Here is a 21,592-nt window from a genome sequence, read left to right as displayed (position 1 = left end):
GAGAACCAAGCGACGCCACCTCGCTTAGGGGGCAGGGCTGTGCCCGGCGCGGCGCCGGACGCCGAACAGAAGCGTTACCTGCCTCCTCCCCAGGCAACCGCATCAATCATCCCCGCGCCGGCTGACACCAGCCACAGCCAATCGCCTCCTCCGCTATGTCCCGCCCCACGCCAGCCTCGGCCAATCCCCGCCAGGCGAGCGAGAGAGAGCGAGCGCGCCGCGGTGATAACGATACCCCGGGATACCGGCCGCGGCGCGGGGGGCGGGACTGGAGCTCAGGGGGCGGGGACGCGCATGCGCGCTCCCTGCAGCGCGGGGAGAAAATGGAGCCGCCCGGAACGGGGGGGGATTCGACTACGTTTCCCGGCGGCCCGCGGGGTATGCGGCGGCGGGGGAAGGCTGAGCCGGGCTTGTCGGTGCGGAGGGGAGCGCCCCGGGAGATTCTTGAGGCTGCTTTGTTGGAGTTGCTCCCGCTCCCCCTGGGCTCCCGGCGGAGAGGGCTCTGAGCGCCTCCGGTGAGGAGGAAGGGGGCTGGGTACAGGCCCGTGCCTCTCGAGTTCTCTCCGCCGAGGTGTCCTGGGGGTGGTGAGCAAGGGCCCCGTGTCGGTCACCCCTCCCGCGGCAGGGTCTCGCCGGAGGCGGCCTGCCTGCGTTTCCAGCAGCTGCCCCCGCCGCGGACCATTAACGCGCCAGGCGTGAGGGCACGACCACCTCTCTGCTCCCCAGCACCCGGGGTTGCCAGATCCGTCTTTCCCCCCCGCTCCGCCCCGCTCCCTGTCGGAGCGGCAACAGGCACTCTCGGCGGGGCAGGGGAAGTTTCCCCAGCGATGGCCCGCCCCGTGTCCCCTTCAGGCAGCGGGGCTGCCCCGGGGCGGCCGCGCTCTGCCCCGGCGGCGGGAGGCGGGGCGGGCGCCGAGGGAAGGCGGCGGCGGTGGCGGCGGCGGCCAAGCACCGCCCACGGGGCCACGCAGGGCGGGCTCCGCTCCGGCTGGCCGGAGGTTTTACCTACTCTCTCGTTAGGGAGTTGTGCTCGCTTTTACCTGACTTTTCCTCTCGGGAAGCCTCCAGAGCCCGCAGGCAGCCGGTCTCGCCGGGATCGGCAGTTTCGGGTAGCGAGGGGCTGGGAAGGCGGCCCTGGAAAACCGGCTCCAGCGAAGCAAAACAACGCTCGCTTTCTTGTGTCTGTTTTTTTTTTTTTTTTAAAGAAACGTAACTGACGAATCCCTAATTTGGAGGAGACTGACTCGTCATTTCTAAACGCTTAGGCTTGCTGGTGCAGTCGTTTATTGAGGCACTGATGTTCTACTGCTGCTTGTTGGGAACAGAGGGAGCAACAGCCCGGTGAAGGACCTTGGCATCTTCACCCCATTTTTCTGCTGTCAGCGACTTGGTGTCTGAATGCCCAGGTTGGGGTTTGCAGGTGAAGCACAGGCAGTTACTTACCGACTGATCCCTTCAGTGAGAGACACACCAAAACACTTCTCAGGAGTGGAGACAATACCGTAGCACAAGACTATTTTGAACGGACCCTGTCCCATTGCTTGCTTCCGTCAGGTTTCAGAGGGCAGGTGCTTGTTTTCTGAAGATACCTGTAAGTTCTCCGTTATTTTTTCCCCTTCTCATTTTCTGTTTCTGTGAGTTGCTGTATTTGCTGACAAAAAGCTCGAAAATCTGAGATCTTGTGCTTGTAATGTACGATGAGTAGTACGGCATCTAGGCAGTGCTCCAAGCCAGTGTTTCTGGATCTGTGTGCTCTGGCTTATTGTGGCATCTGGAGAGAGTTGTTTAATGGCAGTGCTGGCCTGGGAACACCTATTCTAAATTACTGGTACTGCCTTTGTAGTTAAAGCCTGTTTCAGCCTTGCCTTGAAGAAGCTGAGCCACAGTCAGCAATTAAAGGTAGTTAACAGTCCCCTGGCTAGTATAGGAACCCAGGCCAATAATTATGACTCAGTAGAGGCAAGACAGCTGAAAAGAATTCAGATGAGTCCCCAAAAGAGTCATTCTTGTGAAAAAGTTAACCGCCACTCTAGACAAACAGTAGTAATTACACATACAAATCAAGAAATCAGTTTGTAAGAGTACTTGCTAATTCACTAAACACACACCTTTCTCCTTACACACGCACACACACACACTAAAGTACAACTTTTAAGTGTAGTTGTGGCCTGGTAGGTTTCAGTGATTTGCTCAAAAGTATTGATAGCTGTTGTGGTTTAAACCCAGCCAGCAACTAAGCACCACACAGCTGTTTGCTCAGTCCTTCCCCCTCTCAGTGTGATGTGGAGGGAATTGGAGGAAAAAGAAAGTATAACTTGTGGGTAGAGATAGAAGAGTTTACTAACTAACATGAAATAAAATATATTAATAATGATAATAATATAATAAAGAGAGAAACAAAACCCAAGAAGAGACAAGTGCTGCACAATGCAGTTGCTCAGCATCTGCTGAGCAGTGGCAAGCTACCCCTCCCAGCCAGTTCCTCCAGTTTATATACTGGGCATGTTGCTCTGTGGTGTGGAACAGCCCTTTGGCTAGTTTGGGTCAGCTGTCCTGGCCATGCTTCCTCAAGGCTTCTTGCACTCCTGCTTGCTGGCAGAGCATGAGAAGCTGCAAAGTCCTTGATTTGGGATAAGCACTAATTAGCAGTGACTAAACCATCAATGTGCTACCAACACTTTTCTCACTGTAAATCTAAAAGACAGCCCTGTACCAGCTACCAGGGAGAAAAAGAACTCCATCCCAGATGAAACCAGGACAATACGTTTAGAAAGACTGGGGATAGAGAGTTTGCTATCATCTGCCTTTTTCTTTATTAGCCTCTCGTATGTTGCTGGAAGACTGACAGAAAAAACCCCATCATTGGCCTTTGTGTGAATCCTGTGAAAAGGGACTGAGCTCACCTGAGAATGTGTTTGGTATATGCTTTGAAAGTTTTCTTTCACAGTTACCAAAGATGATTCTCAGTGCTTTGTGTAGTGCTGTAATCAAATATACCTGTACCCAGAAATACTTAACACCTCCCTCTAGGCTCAGAACCAGGTCAGCCATCATTTTGGGAAGCTGAGGTGAGTGGGGGGTGGGGAGTGGACATCAGATAATGTGTGTACATTGCCAGGTTAGAAACTTTTGGAATATGTGGAGCTGGTACCTATTGCCTATCTCTGCTTTTTCCTCCTCTGCTCTCTTTTTGTTTTGTCCTCTCACCTCTGAACTGCAGTAGGTGAGAGATGGGAGAACTTGAATGGAGTTTCAGTTCTTTTTTGATATTAGGGGCTCATTTCTTACCCTTTTGGTCATTGGCAAGCAGAAGCATAGGGAATGATTGTCACGCATCAAAGAATCAAGAGATTTGTGGGCTTAATTTTTCCTCCTATTTTCTATACTTCATGGGAAGATAAAGCATCTAACTCTTCCTCTGCTTCCAAGCCCCTTTGTTCTGATTACAGAAAATCTTTCCTGCTTAGAAATGCAAATCTCTGGGGTTTTAAAAAGTTTCTTGAAGCTCTTACCTTACTGAAGATCTAAACTCACAGCAATGGGAATCAAGGGACCCTATAACCAGATCAACAACTCGCACAACTGCTGTGGAACTTATGTATTATGTATATATAGTATTATATAATATACACCTTGTGTAACAAATATTCTAGTAATTATAGTTATTCCAGTCATTATGATTATTCCAGCTCATCAGCATAAAGTTCAGAATTCTTACTACGATGAACAGAAAATCCCAAACCTCCAAACATGTCTCACAAATTTAGACACTGACTACATGAGGATAACAGGTAGAAGGAGTTCTGGCTGCCTCCTTTCTCGCTATATGAAATACTATGTGATCACTACAGCTACATTTCACAGCCATTTTACAAGTCCATTCATATTGCTTATGGTCGAAGGTTTTCAAACAAAACCCACGTGGACGCGTTCCTGTGTGACCTGATCTAGGTGAACCTGTTTTGGCAGGGGAGTTGGACCAGATGATCTCTAAAGGTGTCCCTTCCAACCCCTACCATCCTATGGTTCTATGAAAACTGCAAAAGATTTTGAGTGCATGATGAGCAGAGCTGAGGTTTACAAATGTGAAGACCAGCAGACATGTCACAGTTCACACCTTCATGCAATATGCATTGTCTGTGCAGTGGACAGCCTACACCATTTACAGATATTTGGGCCAGAAAAACCTGTTCATGTCAGCAAATGATGTGGGATTAAAGGTACCTAAAATCTGGAAAATACATCTGGCAGAGTTGGTCCTTTTTCTGCTTCCCAGTAAAAGCAGAAGAACTTTACAAACACCTAACAGAGGCCTCTAATTCTAATTTTCGCGTCTTCGTAGAATCACACAATGGTTTGCATTGTGTGGGACCTGTAGCAGGCTTGTCGGAACAGGGTTTGGTAGTGGGGGGCTACAGAAGTGGCTTCTTTAAAACCCTGCTGGAAGCTTCCCCTGTAGCTGACAAGGCCAGTGCCAGTTGGCTCTAGGCTGGACCCGTTGCTGACCAAGGCTGAGCCAATTAGTGATGTAGTTACCACCTCTGTGATTAACATATTGGAGAAGGGGAAGAAGTTGCTGCACAGTGGCTAAACTGCGGCAGAAGGGAAGGAGAATGTGAGAACATCTTCACAGAAACCAAGGTAAGTGGAGAAGGAGGGGAAGTGGTGCAGCCCCTTGTGAGGCAGCTGTCCCCCTGCAGCCCACAGAGGCCATAGAAGAGCAGAGATCCACTTGCAGCCTGTGAAGGAGCCCACACCAGAGCAGGAATAGATGCCCAAGAGAGGCTGTGACCCTGTGGGAAGCTCACACAGGAGCAAATTGCTGGTAGGACCTGGGAACCTGAGGAGAGAAGAGCTCATGATGGACCAGGTTTGCTGGCAGGACTTGTGACCATGTGGGGGACCCCATGCTGCAGCAGTTCATTCCTGAAGGACTGTTTCCCCCATGGATGAGACCCATGTTGGGCCAGTTCGTGAAGAACTGTAGCCTGGGGGAAGGACCCACGCTGGATTGAGCAGTTCCTGGAGAACTGTCTCCCATGGGAGAGACCCCACATTGTAGCAGTTTAAAGTGTGAGGAGTCCTCCTCCTCAGGAAGTGGCAGCAATGACCATCTATAATGAACTGACCATGATCCCCATTCCCCATTCTTCTGTGCTGCTTCCCCATCCAAGAGGAAGGGAGGAGTGTGGGGGGAAGTGTTTTAAGGTTCAGGTTTTTTATTTCTCACTTCCCTACTCTGTTTTGATTGATTGTTAATCAAACCAGTTCACCCCAAGTCCAGTCTGTTTTGCCCAAGTAAATGCTAAGTGATCTGCCTGTCCTTATCTTGACTCGCGAGCCTTTTGTTATTACTTTCTCCCTTGTCCAGTTTAAGAGGGAGAGTGATAGCACAGCTTAGGTGGTTAAACCACCACAGGACCTTGAAGATCACCTAGTTCCAACCCCATGCCATGGGCAGAGACACCTTCCCCTAGACCGAGATGCTCAAAGCCCCATTCAGCCTGGCCTTGAACACTTCCAGGGATGGGGCACCCACAGCTTCTCTGAGCAACCTGTTCCAGTGCCTTATCACCCTCACAGAGAATTTGCTCTTTATATCTCATCTAAATATCTCCTCTTTCAGTTTGAAGCCATTACCCTTTGTCCTGTCGCTACATGCCACTGTAAAAAGTCCCTCTCCATCTTTCCTATAGGCCCCTTTATGTACTGGAAGGCTGCTCTAAGGTGTCCCTGGAGCATTCTGTCCTTCAGGCTGAACAGCCTCATCTCTCTCAGCCTGTGTTCAGAGGAGTGCTGCTCCAGCCCTGGAATACAGCTCCTCATCTCTTACTCTGCTCGCCCGGAGACTGTTGCACTCTGCCTCTTTTCACACCTGTTTTCTGTCTGCTGCCATCTTTTTCTTGCAGCTGGGGCACTGGTGAGCTTAAGCAGCTCTGCCACTGACAGTGAGTGAAGTATTCTGACTGGAATTAGTACCTGTGCATTGTAGTACAAGGCCAAGGCAGAAGTCCATCTTGAATTGTCTCAGCATGGAGTCAACACAGGTCAAAGAGAGATTATTCCATGGGCTCCACCTTCCCGAAGTGAGTTCAAGAGAGACACCTCAACAGTTGGAAACCACTGTCAAAGACACCAATCTGACCCCTGACTGAATTCATTCCAACCCTCAGACTTGTTTCTGTAAACTGTGGTGCACAACCCAAGCACTTCTAATGCAAAACAGGGGGTACTAATTACAGCAGCTGGCAGAAGGCAGGTTGTCAGAACAATAGTAGACAATGTCAAAAACCAAAATGTTTGGGCCACTAAGCTTTTGACAAGAGCAGGAAAGTTTTTTCTGTTATTTCTGTCCACCAATTAAACTTCTTTGGCAGTTTGATTCCATTTCCCCAGAATCACTCTTTTAGAATGGGTATCTCATGATGACTGCACTTCTATCAAACATACTTTTTGTGAATATTTGGGGGAATGGCCACTTGAACATTCACAGTGTTTCTGAGTCAAGTGTTTTTGTAATTTCTTAAAGAAATTACAGGACAAACCTATAAGCATCTAGGTTTTGTAAAAACAAAAGGACTATAAAAGAGAAGTCAGTGTGTGTCTATTGTTATGGACTACTACAGCATGCTAAAAGAGACTCAGTCCACTGCAGCAGATTTAGTTCATCTTCACTTTCTAGTTTGTCTTCATAACCTTTTTCCCCCCTTATTTTCTCAGGGTCAGCTTCCTTGACACGTTCCTGAACTAGAATCTGACAAGAAGGGGGATGGATACTGGAAACGTGCTCTTGAGAACACAGCAAATGCAGCCTTTCTCCTCTGTCAACAGTTCCAAGATAGTGTGGTTTAATTTTTTAGAATAAGACCACATCTTTAGCAAAAGGCCAAAAGCTGTAAAACCTTACAAAGCATTGCTCTGCTAATAAGAAACAGAAAGGGAGAATGGGTTTTTAGCCTAATTTTTGTTTATTTAACACAAAATATTCCCTGGGATTTCCCCACTGATCTTATTAATATTTACATATATCTAAAGGGTGGGTGTCAGGAGGTTGGGACATCCCTTTTTTCTATAGTAGCTAGCAACAGGACAAGGGGTAATGGGATGAAGCTGGAACACAAAAAGTTCCACTTAAACATAAGAAAAAACTATTTCACTGTGAGGGTGAGGGAGCCCTGGCACAGGCTGCCCAGAGGAGTTGTGGAGTCTCCTTCCTTGGAGGTCTTCAAGACCCGCCTGGACATGTTCCTGTGTGACCTGATCTAGGTGACCCTGCTTCTGCAGGGGGGTTGGACTAGATGATCTCTAAAGGTCCCTCCAATCCCTACCATTCTATGATTCTATGATTACCTCTGGGGCCAAATTTTGAAGGTAGTCCTGTGACTGGAAACTGCAAGAGGAGCCAGGTGAGGCAGAACCTCCAAAGATCCTCTCTGCTTGCCAGAGAGATGTTGCAGAGCTGCTGGTGGAGGGCACACACAACTGTGGTTCTACCAGATCTTCCCTTTTGCTCAAGCCCAGAGGGAAAACATTGTCGTCTTCTTGTATGTGCAGATGAAGAGATGGATAATATATACAAACCAATTCTAAAGTGTTCAGCTCTTCCCCTTAGTGTTTCAGGTTTTATTTTAAAAAAGGAAGTTTTAACCTTAACAGCTGCTAAGAAAAACATGAGATGACCTGACAATATTAAATGCATGGGTGTCACCTTGAAACAACAGCTTACCTGAAGCTCAGAGACAGACCTTGGTAGGATTTGGATTAAGAGGTGTACCACCGTGCAGACTATGTCTCTTACTAGCTATTGAGCAGGGAGTAAGTAACTGGAGTAGAGCAGGCTCAGGCCTGGCATCACTTGGCTCTATCCTGGATGGAGAGGGACTTTTTTTACAAGGGCATGTAGTGACAGGACAGGAGATAACGTCTTCAAACTGAGAGGGAAGATTTAGATGAGGTATGAAGAAAAAGTTCTTCCCTGTAAGGGTGGTGAGGCACTGTAACAGGCTGCCCAGAGAGGTTGTGGATACCCCATCCCTGGCAGTGTTCAAAATCAGGCTGGCTGGGGCTTTGAGCAGCATGGTCTAGTGGAAGACGTCTCCTCCTGTGGCGGGTGGGTTGGACTAGATGATCTTCAAGGTCCCTTCCAACCCAAACCATACTATGATTCTACCTCAGATGGAAGCAAGGACCAATCTCCTGATGGAGGCAGGAAATCCTCTGATGCTCTTCTGCCTCTCTGGGAGATGAGTATCATCTCCTTCCACACATCCCAGGCCAGGAATAAGGGTGTTGGGAAGGGAGTGTTGGGAAGTAGCATAAGCAGAGGTGTGCTTACAGCCACAGACCAATTATTTCTGTGAATGCTGGTATTCTTAAACCACACAACTTATGGTTTTAATCCGTGAGGATTAGCATTGCTTTTCATTTGAAATCACATTATTTTGCTACTTCAATGCTTGTACAATACTTTCCACGGTTTCACTGAATTTGTTCTACTGCATTAAAACAAATCTCAAGCGTGAATGACGTTAGCCATTTATTTCAGGCATTTAATAGATGTTTTCTAGCAGGATGTAGAGGTTTCTGAACTAAATGCAAAAAGCCTGTCTGGATACTCAGGCACTGCCACCTTCTGAAACCACCCGGGAAAGGAAAAACGCCCACATTCTTCTGATCTTTGGCAGTTGCATCCACGACAGCTAACTCTGGAATCAAGGCTAAAAAATATCCCTTGTTACTTGGGATTGATCTGGTCCCTGTCAAAGCGTTCGGCACCGCGCAGAAGAAAGAAGACAACAGAGTTAATGACAACTCTGAGCAGGATGTGTGTTGACCAGCAAAGACATCAAACCCGGCTCACTATGGAAACTGAAATAATTGCCTTGCGAAGCTTCTTGAGAAACATATAAAGCAAACATTTACAGAGCTTACTGGACGGTATCTTCAGCTTTGTCCTAGCTAGTCTCAAATTAGCAAACCCATAAAACAGCTGTCTCATCTGATCCAAAAAGTTAAGGTTGTTCAATGAAAAATATTGTGGAAAGTGCCTATGAAGAAAAGAGGAAACACTAGTGACTGCTAAGGCTTTAGACCAAATAATCTCTAAAATGAAGCAAGTTGTAGAGACATCCATTATTACCTCAAAGCGATGAACTGATCATATTACAGAGGAGAAAAATCTATCAAACCTGTCCCTGGCAGACAGAAGACACAATACAAGGACTTGAGTGAGGTCATTCACCGCAGGCATACCTCTTCCCTGCAGCATCCAGTTAAGAAAGGCTGCGATCCCTCAGCGTTACCTTCCTCTCAGAGGCTGAGATGCTTTAGCAGGCAAGTAACATAGTGGTCTGGGAGACCTGAAAAAGCTCTGCCCTCAACAGCCTGCTTGGAGGCTCCTACTGAGGAAGGCAGTTGGGAGCGGGGCAGACAGCATGTGTTGGAACCAATGGTTCGCTCTCTTATCTCATACGAGAGCAAAGGTGGCTGCAACTGGAGCTAACAGGCCTCAACTTCAACAAGTGCCAAGAGGATGCTCTCTAAAAAGGGTAGTGGTACCTGCAGTACTCCTTGCCAAAGACTGGAGATGATGGGGGTTCACGGCAGCTGGAGAAATTCAGGGTAGAGCAATCTACCAAGGGAGGGGGGAAAAAAATCAAACCCAAAGCAATTCAGCTGAGGATGTCATCTGGTTGGAAACTGGGCGAGTAGCCAGGAAAATACTATATATGCTTGTACAGTTCTCACTTGTTTCCTTGGTACCTGCTCTTAGTTACTTTTGGAAACAAGATGCTAGTTAAAAAAGATTTTTGGCACCCTTACATCTGTTCCGTTATGCTGTCATTCACTCTAGTGAAGTAGCTCATCATTTCCAAAGTGGATCAAGGCACTGCAGGCAGTTCAGCTCCATTTCCTCAGCATGCTCTGAAAGAAAGCAAAAAATAAATTCACAGTGAGACTGGAGAAGCACCATCAGAAAACACACGGCCTTTGCTTGTCTTGACATTGGAAATTGAAGTAGATCTCGATAACTAGCCGGCTAACTAGGCCCGGGTACCTCACCCGGTACCTCACAGCAGCTCATCGTGCCGTTTTTGTAAATACCCAGGTCTGGTAGGGCTTTAGACAGACACATGGCAGCAAGCGAGGTTCAGAAGTGGGTTTTTTTTGAGATTTGGATTTATTAAGCCCAGCTTGGGAACGCCACACCGCGTTATTCTTTCAGGAGCTAGTGGGCTGCTGGCTGCTCGCCGGCCTGAAAGGCTGCGTGGAATAGATTCACCCTCCGTTTGACCGAACTGACTTTACGCAGCAGAGCCCGTTTCGTTAACTTATCGGGAATTTCCTAAGAGCACTAAAAGTAAACCTCGTTAAGAAGACACCGCGCTCTGTCGCGGTTACAACAGAAGCACGAGTCTAGCTCTCCGCTCCTTCAGCTGGATTCAAGCGAGGCGCCGACCGCCCCGAGCCCTGTAGCCCCAGGCCCCCCAGCCCTCTGGACTCACCGCCAGGCCGCTCCCAACAAAGCCCTCCGCCCGGGCTGGGCCGGGCCGGCACGGGCGCCCAGGGCCGCGGAGGCGGCCTTCCCCGCAGGCCCCGCCTCTTCCTGCCGCTCCGGCTGTAGCTACTCCGCTCGCCTGCTGTTTCCCGGCACAGGCGGCGCGGGTGTAGCGGCGACAGGCGCGGCAGCTTGTGCCCGCTCTCCTCCCCTCGCCCCCTCCCCGCGAAGAGGCGGAGCTCACTGTTCCCCGCCCGCGGCTGGGGGCTGTGGCCATGCTGCTGCGCGGAGCGGCGGCGGCGGCCCGGCGGTGCGGTCCCGGCCCCGGCGTGGGGCAGGCGGCGGTGCGGCGGCGTTGCAGCGCGGCGCGGCGACGAGAGTGGGTGCCGCCGCCGGGCCGGGACAGCGGGATCGTGGCTTACAACAGTCGGAGTCGGAGCAAGGAGCCGTTGGTGCTGGCCACGGAAGGAGTAGCGACCTGGTAGCGCTGTGCGACGGGCGGGCGGGCGGGCGCGGAGACGGGAGGGGGCGGCCCCTGGGGCCGCGAGCACCCCTCCGGGCTGGGAGTGACGCGTGTGCGGTTTGCCTCACCTCTCCGCAGGTACAGCTGCGGGCCGACGGTGTACGACCGGGCGCATCTCGGGCACGCGTGGTGAGTCGTGAAGCGGGAGCGGGGGATATGTCCCGTCCTGGGTGGGCATGACGCGGGTGGGAGCCCGGCGGCGACAGTGCGGGGTATCCCCGGGCCTGCCGCCGTAGCATGTGTCCCGGCGGCGGACCCCGCGTTCGTCCGGGTGACAGGCCGCGGGGAGCCGCTGCGGGGGCGCCGGCGCGTCGCCTCCTGCTCTGTGCAGAGGGCAGGATGCTACTTGATATTATTTGTTTTCCACCTTCTCGACCTCATGAAACGCAGAAGGGTCTGTCGCTGCAGCTCCTCCCAGATGGAGGCAAAATAGTGGGGTGGGAAGTATCAAGAACATGAGGATTTTTTTATTGCTAGGCAGGATGAGCCGTTTCGAGTCACATCGGCATAACGTGACCGCTCGGTGTAAAGGAGTCAGAGTCCTAGAGCAGGGAGCAGAGCCCCTTGTCTGTGTAAAAAAGATAGCTTTGCCTTGATTTTAGTTCAGATGCTGTGTGAGCAAAAAGGAAAAGACGTTCAGGGTTGACTATGGAAAAAATGCTTTTGAGGTGAACAGGTAAATGCGTCTGTTCTTGAGTCTTACAAAGCCCAGGGAACTTGAAAGCCTTTTTTTTTGGATAGGAACAGTTCAGTGGCTTACTGTGTTTTTTAAAAAAAGCAATCCAGAACTGTGCAGTGTTTTCTCTATAGGTCATTAGGATAATTACAGTAATAAACCAGCTTCTTTATTAGTAACTTTGAAAAAGTACTTAAAAAACACCAGAGAAAGTTGCTGTCAGTTGTTTTAAAGCAAGGTGCCTAATGAGAAGGTGGAGGGTGACCGTGGTCCCCTGTGAAGCTGAGAGGAGTTGCAGCAGATCTATTGCTTTTGAGCTAGTCTCCTAAAAGAACAAGAAACATTGGGGTTCTTGGAAAAGCAAAGGTTTCTGAGATAATTGCCATCTGTATGAAGATCTGACACTGCCTATTGGAGTAATTCCCTTTTAATGTAGGGCATTTCACAGCTTCTGGTCTCATCTCAACTTTATTCAGAAACTTGTGTTGAATTTTGCTTAGCGTTGAGCTGTCACAGTACTGCTCAATTGCTCCTCCTTTCTGTAAGAGGGAAGCTTTGAAATGCCAGCCATGTAAAAATACTGGTAGCAGCCTCTCCTTAAACACAGCTATAATGTTGTGGGTATGTGGTGATGTCTTTTTCTTCCTTGCTTTTATTGAGTGTTAGCAGAAAACTAATCTAGCTTTTACTGGTTATCTACTGGTCATTTAAATCTACAGTAATTGTAATACAGGCTGTGTTATAGTTTACCTTTAAATAATTACAATTTAAAAGCATCACTTGATAGCAACTGTGTAAAAAGATGCTAATATATTTCTTTTCTTCATTACTCAGTTGAGGTTCTCTAGTAAGGTAAGGCCCATCTTCCCTGCCATCCTGTAGCAGGGGAGGAAATTGCAGAAGTGCTCTCATCCTAAGGGGTATGGTGGATCTAGGACACAATGTTTATAGAGGTGGAGGCTTTGGCCTTTTGGTCATTCACCTCTATCTGGCTTTTTGTATCAGTGGTTCTCCTTGTTCTTCTGCCTTCAGGCCCGTTTGATTAAAGGATAAGGTAGGAAGGCCTTGCTTGTTCTGCCTCTTCTCTTACTCATCTCATCCTATGTCTGAAGTAACACTTTCCTGATGTGAAGGTTTGCCATAAGTCTGTGCCACCCAGGTTTGAGCTCTTCTCTTGCTGATATAAGAAAGAGCAGCTAGGGCTGATGCCACCTTTAGAGAGCTATCAGGCAGATAAGCCGCTGTGTTATACTCTTTTAGCTGCCTCTGTAGTGCCTTCATGTGTTGTTCCCACAGCATTGTCATGTGGTGAGGTGCCTGTGCTCAAGACCTTCCTCTTTCTATTCTGGTCAGTTAAAATATCCAGCGTGTCAGGAGTTGGCTGTTCCTTCTTAGCTTTGGTGTTCTTGCATACATGAGTGTTGACATCCTCTTACTCAGATGATTTGTTCGAGATGGAGCAGCACTCTTGGTTTTATTTATAAATTGTTGTTTGGGGTTTTTTTTCCCCATTATCTGGGTCCAACTGTAGAGCTGAAATGCATGGTGCTGATAGGGTCTTACAGGCCAGGAGGTGCACTGGGAAAGAGCATGAAGTCAAATGGAGTGATGGCCGTTGTTACTGTGTCTGTCTTGTCAAATACCATTGTTTTATTGTACTCTTGCAACGTGTTATCACTAGAAGTCCTTTTTTCCCTTCCTTCTTGCATGTGACTTGTGGCAAGCGCAACAAATGCTGCAGGTAAAAGTGCAGAAACTAATAGTGGAAATGAGCCTGAGACCCTTGAGAAGAAATTGAAAATAATGGCATTATTATTATTATTTTCCTCCCCTATTCCTTCCACTCCACAGAGATTTCTTATTTCTCCAAATGATCTGACTTTTTTTTCTAACACGTTGTACTTTCAGTCTTCAAAACAGGTGCTCTGTATACCTCAACATAACATCCAAAACTCAAATAATCTTTTCCCTCAGTTCTGGCCTTGATAGTACTGGTGTGAGCTGTAACCTGGTTGGTGTCCAGGTTCCTGGCTGAATGCTTGGAAGTAAGAGTAAACCCATGAGAGAAGATTTCATTCAGTCTCTGATGTCTGCTCTGCCAACCCATTGACTTTGTCTGGTTTTTTTTAACTTTTCAGTCATGAAGTGGTAAGGACTCTGCTTCCTGAGGTGTCAGGAGACCTGCTCAGGCTCTTGCAGAGTTTCTTCAGTTGGAAGATCAGGGGAGAGGCAATAGTGCACAATCTGTGTCTGCTCTGAGAACTATGACTGTAGAGCTGTTAAATCTAATAGCAAGGTTTTGGTGCTGTCACTGTTCCTCTGAACAGGGTCCAAAGACTAATTTCATATTCTTAAGGAATTGTGTCACCACATTAGGTGATCCTTACTCATACTGAGCTGGTATTCATTAGAAACTATCTCACTGGCAGCAAGGCTTTCAAGAAGCATTTTTCAGCATGGGCATAGCAGCAGCAAGTACAACAGAAAGTGTCCTTCACTGGAATATTACACATCTATAAATCTAAACCTTAATGACACCTGGTCCCTGCAGCTAAGGATGCAAATCTGTTTCCAATATTTGCTTAAACTTTTTGCTCTGGCAGCCATGGGAGCTGCACTTTGTGTGGTAGGGGGGGCAAGTAAAATGGATCTGGAAAGGAGACTCAGACACCTACAGGTTCCCATTTTCTTCAAAGCCAGCACAGGCTGAGGATTCTTATCACCTCACAGGGCAGACCCAGAGCCTCTAGTCACCTTCTAATATCTCAGTAATTGGGTTTTACTCAGTCAAAGCGTGTTTTGAGAAGTACAAGTCAAGAATCTGTGAGCTGCAGAAGTGGGGCTGCCACAGCCCTGTGCAGCTTGTAGGCACGTCAGTCTAATTTTGAGAATTTGTTCTTGACTGTAAATAAAGTAACCACAGAACAACTCTCCTTTACTATCAGAAAAGATCTATGGTGGGGTGTGAATGGAGTAGTTTATTGGTGGCTGGTAGCTGTTCTCAATCAAAGTTTATTTGAACCCTGTTTTATTTCTCCCTGTTTTTCTGCCCCGTGGCTTTCAAAAACCTGTTAGAATATACAAAGCTCAAGGAATGTATTTCAAGAATATTTTGTCTGTGTGTCTTATTTCTTGCTGTTTGCTTTGAGAGAGTCTCACGTGCTTTGGTACTTGAATAAAGACATGCAACAAAAGAAAAAACTCAGAAAAAATTGATGTAATGTGTCACTAATGCCAGAAGAGGGTAGGCCAGTTCAAGGGAAATTTGCTTGACTTCTGTGCAGATGGTGGATGGTTTTGGAAAAGCACTTTACTCACCAAACACCTTTTCATTTTAAGTGTTGGGGTATTTAGACTGTTTCTGTGGCTGTTAGTGCTGTTGGTTATTTTTATTGAAGTTTATTCTTACTACTGCATGTTTAAAAACTTGTGATTTTTTTTTTTTCTCTTCCAGCTCCTATGTTAGATTTGATATAATTCGGAGGATAATATCCAAGTTTTTTGGAATCGAAGTTATCATGGTGATGGGGATCACAGACATAGATGACAAGATAATAAAAAGAGCCAATGAGGTAGGTGTTTACTGCAGTCTTTGACATAAACTTTTGGTATTTTCTACAGCTAATTACTTAGGGAAATTAACCTGGGTTGGGTTTGGTTTGATTTGGGTCGGTTTTTTTTGTTATTGAGCTTTGTTTTCATAGAATCATAGAATGGTAGGGGTTGGAAGGGACCTTTAGAGATCATCTAGTCCACCCTCCCCTGCAGAAGCAGGTTCACCTAGATCAGGTCACAGGTTTTAGTTAGTAGATAACAGATGTTGAGTTTTCTGATCCCTTAGCATGACTATAATGGGGCTGGGGGTCCAGAGGGCTGAGCATCGAGAGCTGTGTGGAGGTAAGCAAATATAGAGTTGTGTGGGGGAGAGAGGCAGGGAGAGCTGCATTATGGGGAGGCCAGTGGGGAACAAAAGTGGTGAGTCCTTGGCAGAGTAAAGGGTATCTTATCCCAAAAGCAGCTTAGCAAAACTTAGTAGCCAGGGGGCTTCTGGATGAGTTCTGGAGAAGCACTGTATGCCATTGGTCATTAAGGGCAGTATGTATAGGACTGCCACAAGCGAGGCTGAGGGCAGATCCTGAAAGATGCTGAGCACCGTCCATCTGCAAAGTCAGTGCCTCGGAGAGCTTCGTTGTCTTGAGTTCATCACCTACATGAAAGCTGACACTGAGTGTAGGGATAAGTTGATAAGATTGAGGCTATAAGTGATTGTCAGTGGGATTTCAATCAGACCTTTTGTTACTAGCTGAACTTGGTGAACAATTATTCTAATTACTTTTTTTTAAAGCAGAAAGCCATCTTAAAAAAAAACCCAAAACAAACCAAACAACACACCAAAACTGAAAAACCCCAATTAATAACAAAAATCACAGGCATTTTAAATCTGTGTGTTTACTGCATTTTTTTGGTGCTATGAAGTAATCTTTTCATGGCTTTTGTGGTTTTTTTGGTGACTTTTTGAAATGCCTGCTTTACACATTTTGTTTGGATGGTCTAGACGTCCACTTCAATAGCCTGTTTTTGTTGTTGGGACCTCTGTAGCTGAGGTATTACAGTGGTAGGATTAACATGCTCAAGATTCTTCTCCATCTTCTGGTGGGACTCATCTGGAGAAAACCTGAAAGTTGGGCATATTGTCTATTGCAAGCATAGTGCATGCCTTCAGCTGCCTTTTGAGAGAGGGAGAAGTCTCTGTTAAGTCTCCTTCTCTGGAGGCATTCAAAACCGACCTGGAGGAGTTCCTGTGTGACCTACTCTAGGTGGTCCTGCTTTGACAGGGTGGTTGGACTAGATGATCTTTTGAGGTCCCTTCCAACCCTTAAGATGCTATGATTGAACATCTGTCTGGATGGGAGCAATTTCTCCATCTTCCTCCTGTAAGCACCTTTGTGTGTCTGTTGATTGAAGAAGCAGCTGAGATGTGCAGTGAATTGAGTGGTCACTGGGGTCTGAAGGAGCACTTTTTCTGGTCTTGTAGGCAGAAGCATAGCTTCCTTGCACCCATTGCTGAATGAGCATCTGCTCTGTCTTTGACAGAACTGCCTTGTCCTGGAGCTCATCCAAATAGTGGTACCTTGTGCTCTGAAAATCGGAGTCCTTAAAGATGCTCCAGTAATGCATTGGAAGTGATGAAATTGGATTTATTTTGTTAATGATTCAGCTATCTGTAAGCTGGAGAGATTGATAGTGTGTTGTCTTCTCCTCAGAGAGGATGTAAAAGCTCACTTTGATATCGTGCTTTTGCTTGCTAGGATAAGTTTTGCTGTCATGCATCTTTCAAGCCCTGGCCTCTTCTGAATATTTAGGAAGACGTATCTTGTCCTGTGCAAGTTGTCACTTTCCTTTGGGGTTGTGCTTTTTCGTTAACCCCACAAGGATCCCTGTTCCATCGTCCCCTGAACGAGAAATGCAGAGAAGGTGCTTGACAAGTGCCGTGCTCGGCAAAGCAGGAGGCTAACTTTCAGTTCATTTCCTCTGATTGTACTGAGATCTATGGGCAACTGTGATCAACTGAATTAGCTTATTTTTCTTAATCACTGAAAATTAATATCTTGTCTCACCCTGCAAGTCTCCGATCTGTCTTTCTGACATGAGGTGTTAATGGTGTCCTATGCCAGTTAGGTGAATGGATTTCACGTCCTGTGTACTGTAGTATGTCTTGTCGCCGGAAATGGAAGACCCTCTCAAGAGGAAGATAATGAGAGGGGGAAGGAGTTTATTATTTTACTCTTTGGCTGTATTCTCTTTTAAAGATATGCATTAATATTTTTGCAATTCAGAAACGTAAATGAAACAGTACTTTAAGTTATTTATAACTTTCATCTCCTCCCTGTGAATGTTAGATTAATAAGCCTTTCTGACTCTTTTACCTTGGGGGCTCTGTAAGTCTTCCAATTAGGTATTAACTGTCTGATAAAAGATTGCAATATTTTATATTATTACTTTGATTTATGATTTACTAATCTGCACCCCTCACTTTCAGATGACTATATCGCCGGTAGCTCTTGCTCGTATTTATGAAGAAGACTTTAAACAAGACATGGCTGCCTTAAAGGTACAACCTTCTAAATCTAAGAGTATTTCAAAGGAATCGTTTTGGTAAAGAATCTGATTTTGACAGTTTGAGCTGAAGAAATGAGTGGATTGCTTGTGTGATGGAGTGTTGCTTGGAAACTGAGTATGGATTTACTTCTTCGTTCTGTTAGAAAGATGTTGCACACCTTTTGAGTAAGAAAATGGGGGAAGAAGCAAACCCTAGCTTTGGAATGAACAAGTTGAATTTCTCTAAGAACACAATTTTTTCTTCCTTATGCAACAGAGCCTTGGGTCCCAGGTAATACATGTTTTCTGTAATGCAGAAATAGCCTGATCTAAAGCATAGGAAACATCAAATATTCTTTCATGGACAAGAAGCAAACTTACCTGAAGTAAAATGCTGAAATGGGAGTAAGATGCTGGGAAAAAGTAGTGGATTTTTTTTTGTCACCCCCTCAGTTTTTTTCTTTTTGGTGTGTATTATCTTAAATGCTGCTTATGACCACTTTATAATACTTGCAGGTTTTCTTTTTTAATGGTAAAACTGAGGATAATGTGCTTATTTTTTTTTTCTTAGACCTGTTAGCAGTGTATTTCATCTGGGCTGATGAAATGTAACTCTTTGTTTAAGGTCCTTCCTCCTACAGTGTATATGAGAGTGACTGACAATATTCCTCAGATAATTTCCTTTATAAAAACAATAATTGCTAGTGGACATGCCTACGCAACCTCACAAGGTAAGGCTTTACAGCAAGGCAGCTCCTTGTGCAGCACATGTACAGGGAATCATTGCTTTTAGTAACCCTGTCTGGGAATCAGATGAGAGACCCTGTGCCAGACTTTCGTTGCTTAACAGACAGGATATGAGCAACTTGTTTGTGATGATAAGAGTGGGCAGAACAACTGTTACTCAATTTCAAGTCAAGTGTAGCTCTTAATATAATTGTTTACTGTGATGACCTGCAATCTAAGCTTCTGTGGGGAAGTCCTGGCCCGGCTTCTACAAGAAAGCTGAGGGAACCTCTTAGCTCTGAACAGAAGGTGGATACCTCCTATATGCTGTAAAAGATGTGCCTGCAAAGCACATTGAGTGGGTTTGATTTTAATTTTGGGGTTTTTTCATCAGAGCTAGTGGTTGTAGAAAGATTTGAGTGCATTGTAACTAGAGTAGCAGTAGGCTCCACTGCAGTCAGGGAGGGGATTGCTGATTGTGCATGGGCAGGGAAGAACCTAGGGAGATCTCCAGAATACAAAGTTATCCTACGTACAGAATGAGCACCTACAGTGAGATTGCTGAAAAGCTGGTAACATGGAAACATCTGCTACTACTTTTGCAGTATTTCTGGATTTCTAAGTCGGAATATAAAATGGGAGTTGAAGGATGTTTTGTTTTGGTTTACTTTCAGGGGAAATGTTATCTCCTCATCATGAGTATATCCCATCTTTGCTATAAAACTAAATATTTCTTTTCTATTAGGCAATGTTTATTTTGATGTTAAGTCCTGGGGGAAAAGATACGGAGTATTAACTGCTATTTATCCTGATGCCCAAGATGAACCAGGTAAGTTCATGGCACCAGCCTGTTTGCATTAGTGAAGTGTTTGAACTTGTGATATATCTGTGCATAAACTTCCATTCAGCAGTCTGAAACAGTTTTCTAACTTGTGTGTATGGCCAACCTTTTGGTTAATTAAGACTACATTGCTTTCCTAATTGTGTCTTGAGGCACTCACTGTTGCCAGTGTAAGAGGAAACTAGTGGTCTCTTTTAATATTTATTCCTTCTATATCTTTGTTCTGGTACCACAGAATGGTTAGGATTCTTAGTCCATTCTATTTAAATATTTCTCAGCAGTACATACAGACTTGATAGTGAGGTGGTGCTCTCAACAACTGCACTAGCCAGCAGTGAGACAGTCAAGGGTAAATGAAGGGAAACCTCATCTATTGTGTTACTGTTTTGGCAGTGCCATTCCTCTGATACATGCTATCTGGATGAATTTGCTTCTTTCATTGTTTGCCACCAGACTTCTGCTAAGCAGCCTGTTTGTGGGAGGGTGAGCAACCTGTTGATAGTTTGTGAGACAGAGCATGCCTATACCCTGGGCTTTGTGGGTTTTGGTGTAGTTGTCCAGCTACTGAGCAGGATTGCTGAGCCTCTATGTAGTTCCCATAAGTTGGGTCTGATCAGGTCTCTGATTTGGAGAATTTGATGCATCCCTTTGCACACTGAAGTTCAATATTTCTTCATTGAAAAAAATCTGTGTGCAGTGACTGAAAATGCCTGGAAGGGTGATGCTCAGGTGAACTACAGCCAGAAACTTCTCACAGCTCCACTCAGGAGTTATTTCAGCGTTCCAGCTCACTGAGGGAATGCTTTTGTTGACTGTTGTTTAGAGGCAGTTGCTGACTGCAAAGGCAGCCAACAGCCCCCTGGTCTGCACTGGGAAGAGCATTGCCAGCAAGTGAAGGGAGGTGATCCTTCTCTGCTCAGCACTGGTGAGGCATGCCTGGAATGCTGGATCTGGTGCTGGGCTCCCCAGCACTAGAGAGAGAGCTGGAGAGAGCCCAGCAAATGGCCATGAATACAACAAAGGTACTGGAGCGTCTTTTGCATGAGGAAAGGCTGAGAGCTGGGATTGCTCATCCTGGAGAAGAGAGGCTCAGGAAGATCTCCTTCATGTCTATAAATATGTGACAGAGGCAGTAAAGAAGATGAAATCAGGCTCCTCTTAATGATGCTTGGTGACAGGACAAGAGGCAATGGACATAACCTGAAACAGGAGATTCTGTTTAAACCTGATTAAAAACTTTTTTTACTCTGAGGAGGGTTAACACAAGAACATGTTTTTCAGAGATTCTGGGAAATCTCCATCCTTGAAGGTATTCAGAACCCTACCAGACACTGTCCTTGGCAGCCTGCTGTAGCTGGGCCTGCTCTGAGCAGGGAGTTGGTCTTGACCCTCAAGGTGTCTTCCATCTTCAACTGTGACTGACTTCTGCATTTTACCCTTTTTCCCCTCAAGTCACTAAATTTACTGTTATGTCCAAAGATTTTGACTGTTCTTTTACTTATAACTGAGTGCTCTTTAGTAGCAGTACACTCAAAAAGGCAAGAAAGGGATGGAGCAAACAGATTCTGATCAGCCAGATCTTGGCAAACGACTGAAAGAGACAAGATGAAGATACAGTCGCTAAAACTAGAGTTTTAGATATTATTGTAGATATGTTACAATATATTATAATATATTATTTAGATATATTGTAGATATTTCTATCCCTTTATTTCTTGTCAATTTTGAATGATGAAAGAGGTGTAATGGATTTTTGTAGTGGGACTCTCTTAATATTGCATGACATTTCAAATAAAAGCTGATTCTGTACAATATCAATAAAGGACGAGCGGAATAGCTCAAGAAAAACGACCATCAAATAGATCTCCAGAAATAGCTGTGGGTTGTCATTCAAATGTGTTGATACCAGAATGCTCCCAGGGATTGGGTCAGACCCAGTGCTGCAGGGTGGTTTTGTTAGTGATCTGAAATAAGTGGAGGAGAGGGGTAAATCTTGCATGAGCTGCTGATGAAAGAGATGAGTGGTGTTAAATAAGGGAACCTAAAGCAGGGTGAGTTGCTTGCTTAGCTGAGTTCCTTCAGGCCAAATAGGTACATTTTTCTGCATCAGTCAGGTCATATATTTATCAGCAAAAAAAAAATGCAGAGTCTGTAGCTCCTGATGGAGAGTGATGTGTACCTGACTAGGGGTGAGGAGTGAGCAGGGACAAACACTGCTGTCTGCTGTAC

The 21,592-nt window shown here is 46.1% G+C and overlaps 1 protein-coding gene and 2 long non-coding RNA genes across 7 annotated transcripts in view; 2 read left to right on the top strand and 1 right to left on the bottom strand.

Annotated features, from left to right (window-relative positions):
* Positions 1-314: 314 nt before the first annotated feature.
* On the top strand, positions 315-7,091 carry LOC133625485 (uncharacterized). The gene is made up of 3 exons (XR_009818784.1): positions 315-378; positions 1,206-1,591; positions 6,721-7,091. It is a non-coding gene; the product is annotated as an uncharacterized LOC133625485 (long non-coding RNA).
* A 1,432-nt stretch (positions 7,092-8,523) lies between these two features.
* Positions 8,524-10,687, bottom strand: LOC133625484 (uncharacterized). Of its 4 annotated transcripts, none has more exons than XR_009818783.1 (3): positions 10,506-10,687; positions 9,140-9,924; positions 8,524-9,047 (listed from the first exon to the last, which is right to left on the bottom strand). It is a non-coding gene; the product is annotated as an uncharacterized LOC133625484 (long non-coding RNA). The 4 variants fall into 4 exon arrangements; XR_009818782.1 differs by having other exon boundaries at positions 8,524-9,359; positions 9,559-9,924; XR_009818781.1 differs by having other exon boundaries at positions 8,524-9,631; positions 9,823-9,924; positions 10,506-10,686.
* The window catches only part of CARS2 (cysteinyl-tRNA synthetase 2, mitochondrial), a 39,044-nt gene continuing 28,045 nt past the window's right edge, over positions 10,594-21,592 (top strand). For both annotated transcript variants that reach the window (XM_061996701.1, XM_061996693.1), the window contains exons 1-6: positions 10,594-10,979; positions 11,100-11,150; positions 15,152-15,269; positions 17,738-17,809; positions 18,422-18,527; positions 19,268-19,351. In XM_061996701.1, the coding sequence (XP_061852685.1) occupies positions 10,774-10,979; positions 11,100-11,150; positions 15,152-15,269; positions 17,738-17,809; positions 18,422-18,527; positions 19,268-19,351 (637 nt within the window). In that variant the 5' untranslated portion in view covers positions 10,594-10,773. The remainder of the gene's footprint in view (positions 10,980-11,099; positions 11,151-15,151; positions 15,270-17,737; positions 17,810-18,421; positions 18,528-19,267; positions 19,352-21,592) is intronic.

Source organism: Colius striatus, chromosome 1 (assembly GCF_028858725.1).
Source record: "Colius striatus isolate bColStr4 chromosome 1, bColStr4.1.hap1, whole genome shotgun sequence".
NCBI classification, from domain to species: domain Eukaryota; kingdom Metazoa; phylum Chordata; class Aves; order Coliiformes; family Coliidae; genus Colius; species Colius striatus.
Note: the sequence above shows the minus strand (reverse complement) of the source record. Positions and strands in the feature narration are given on the sequence as shown.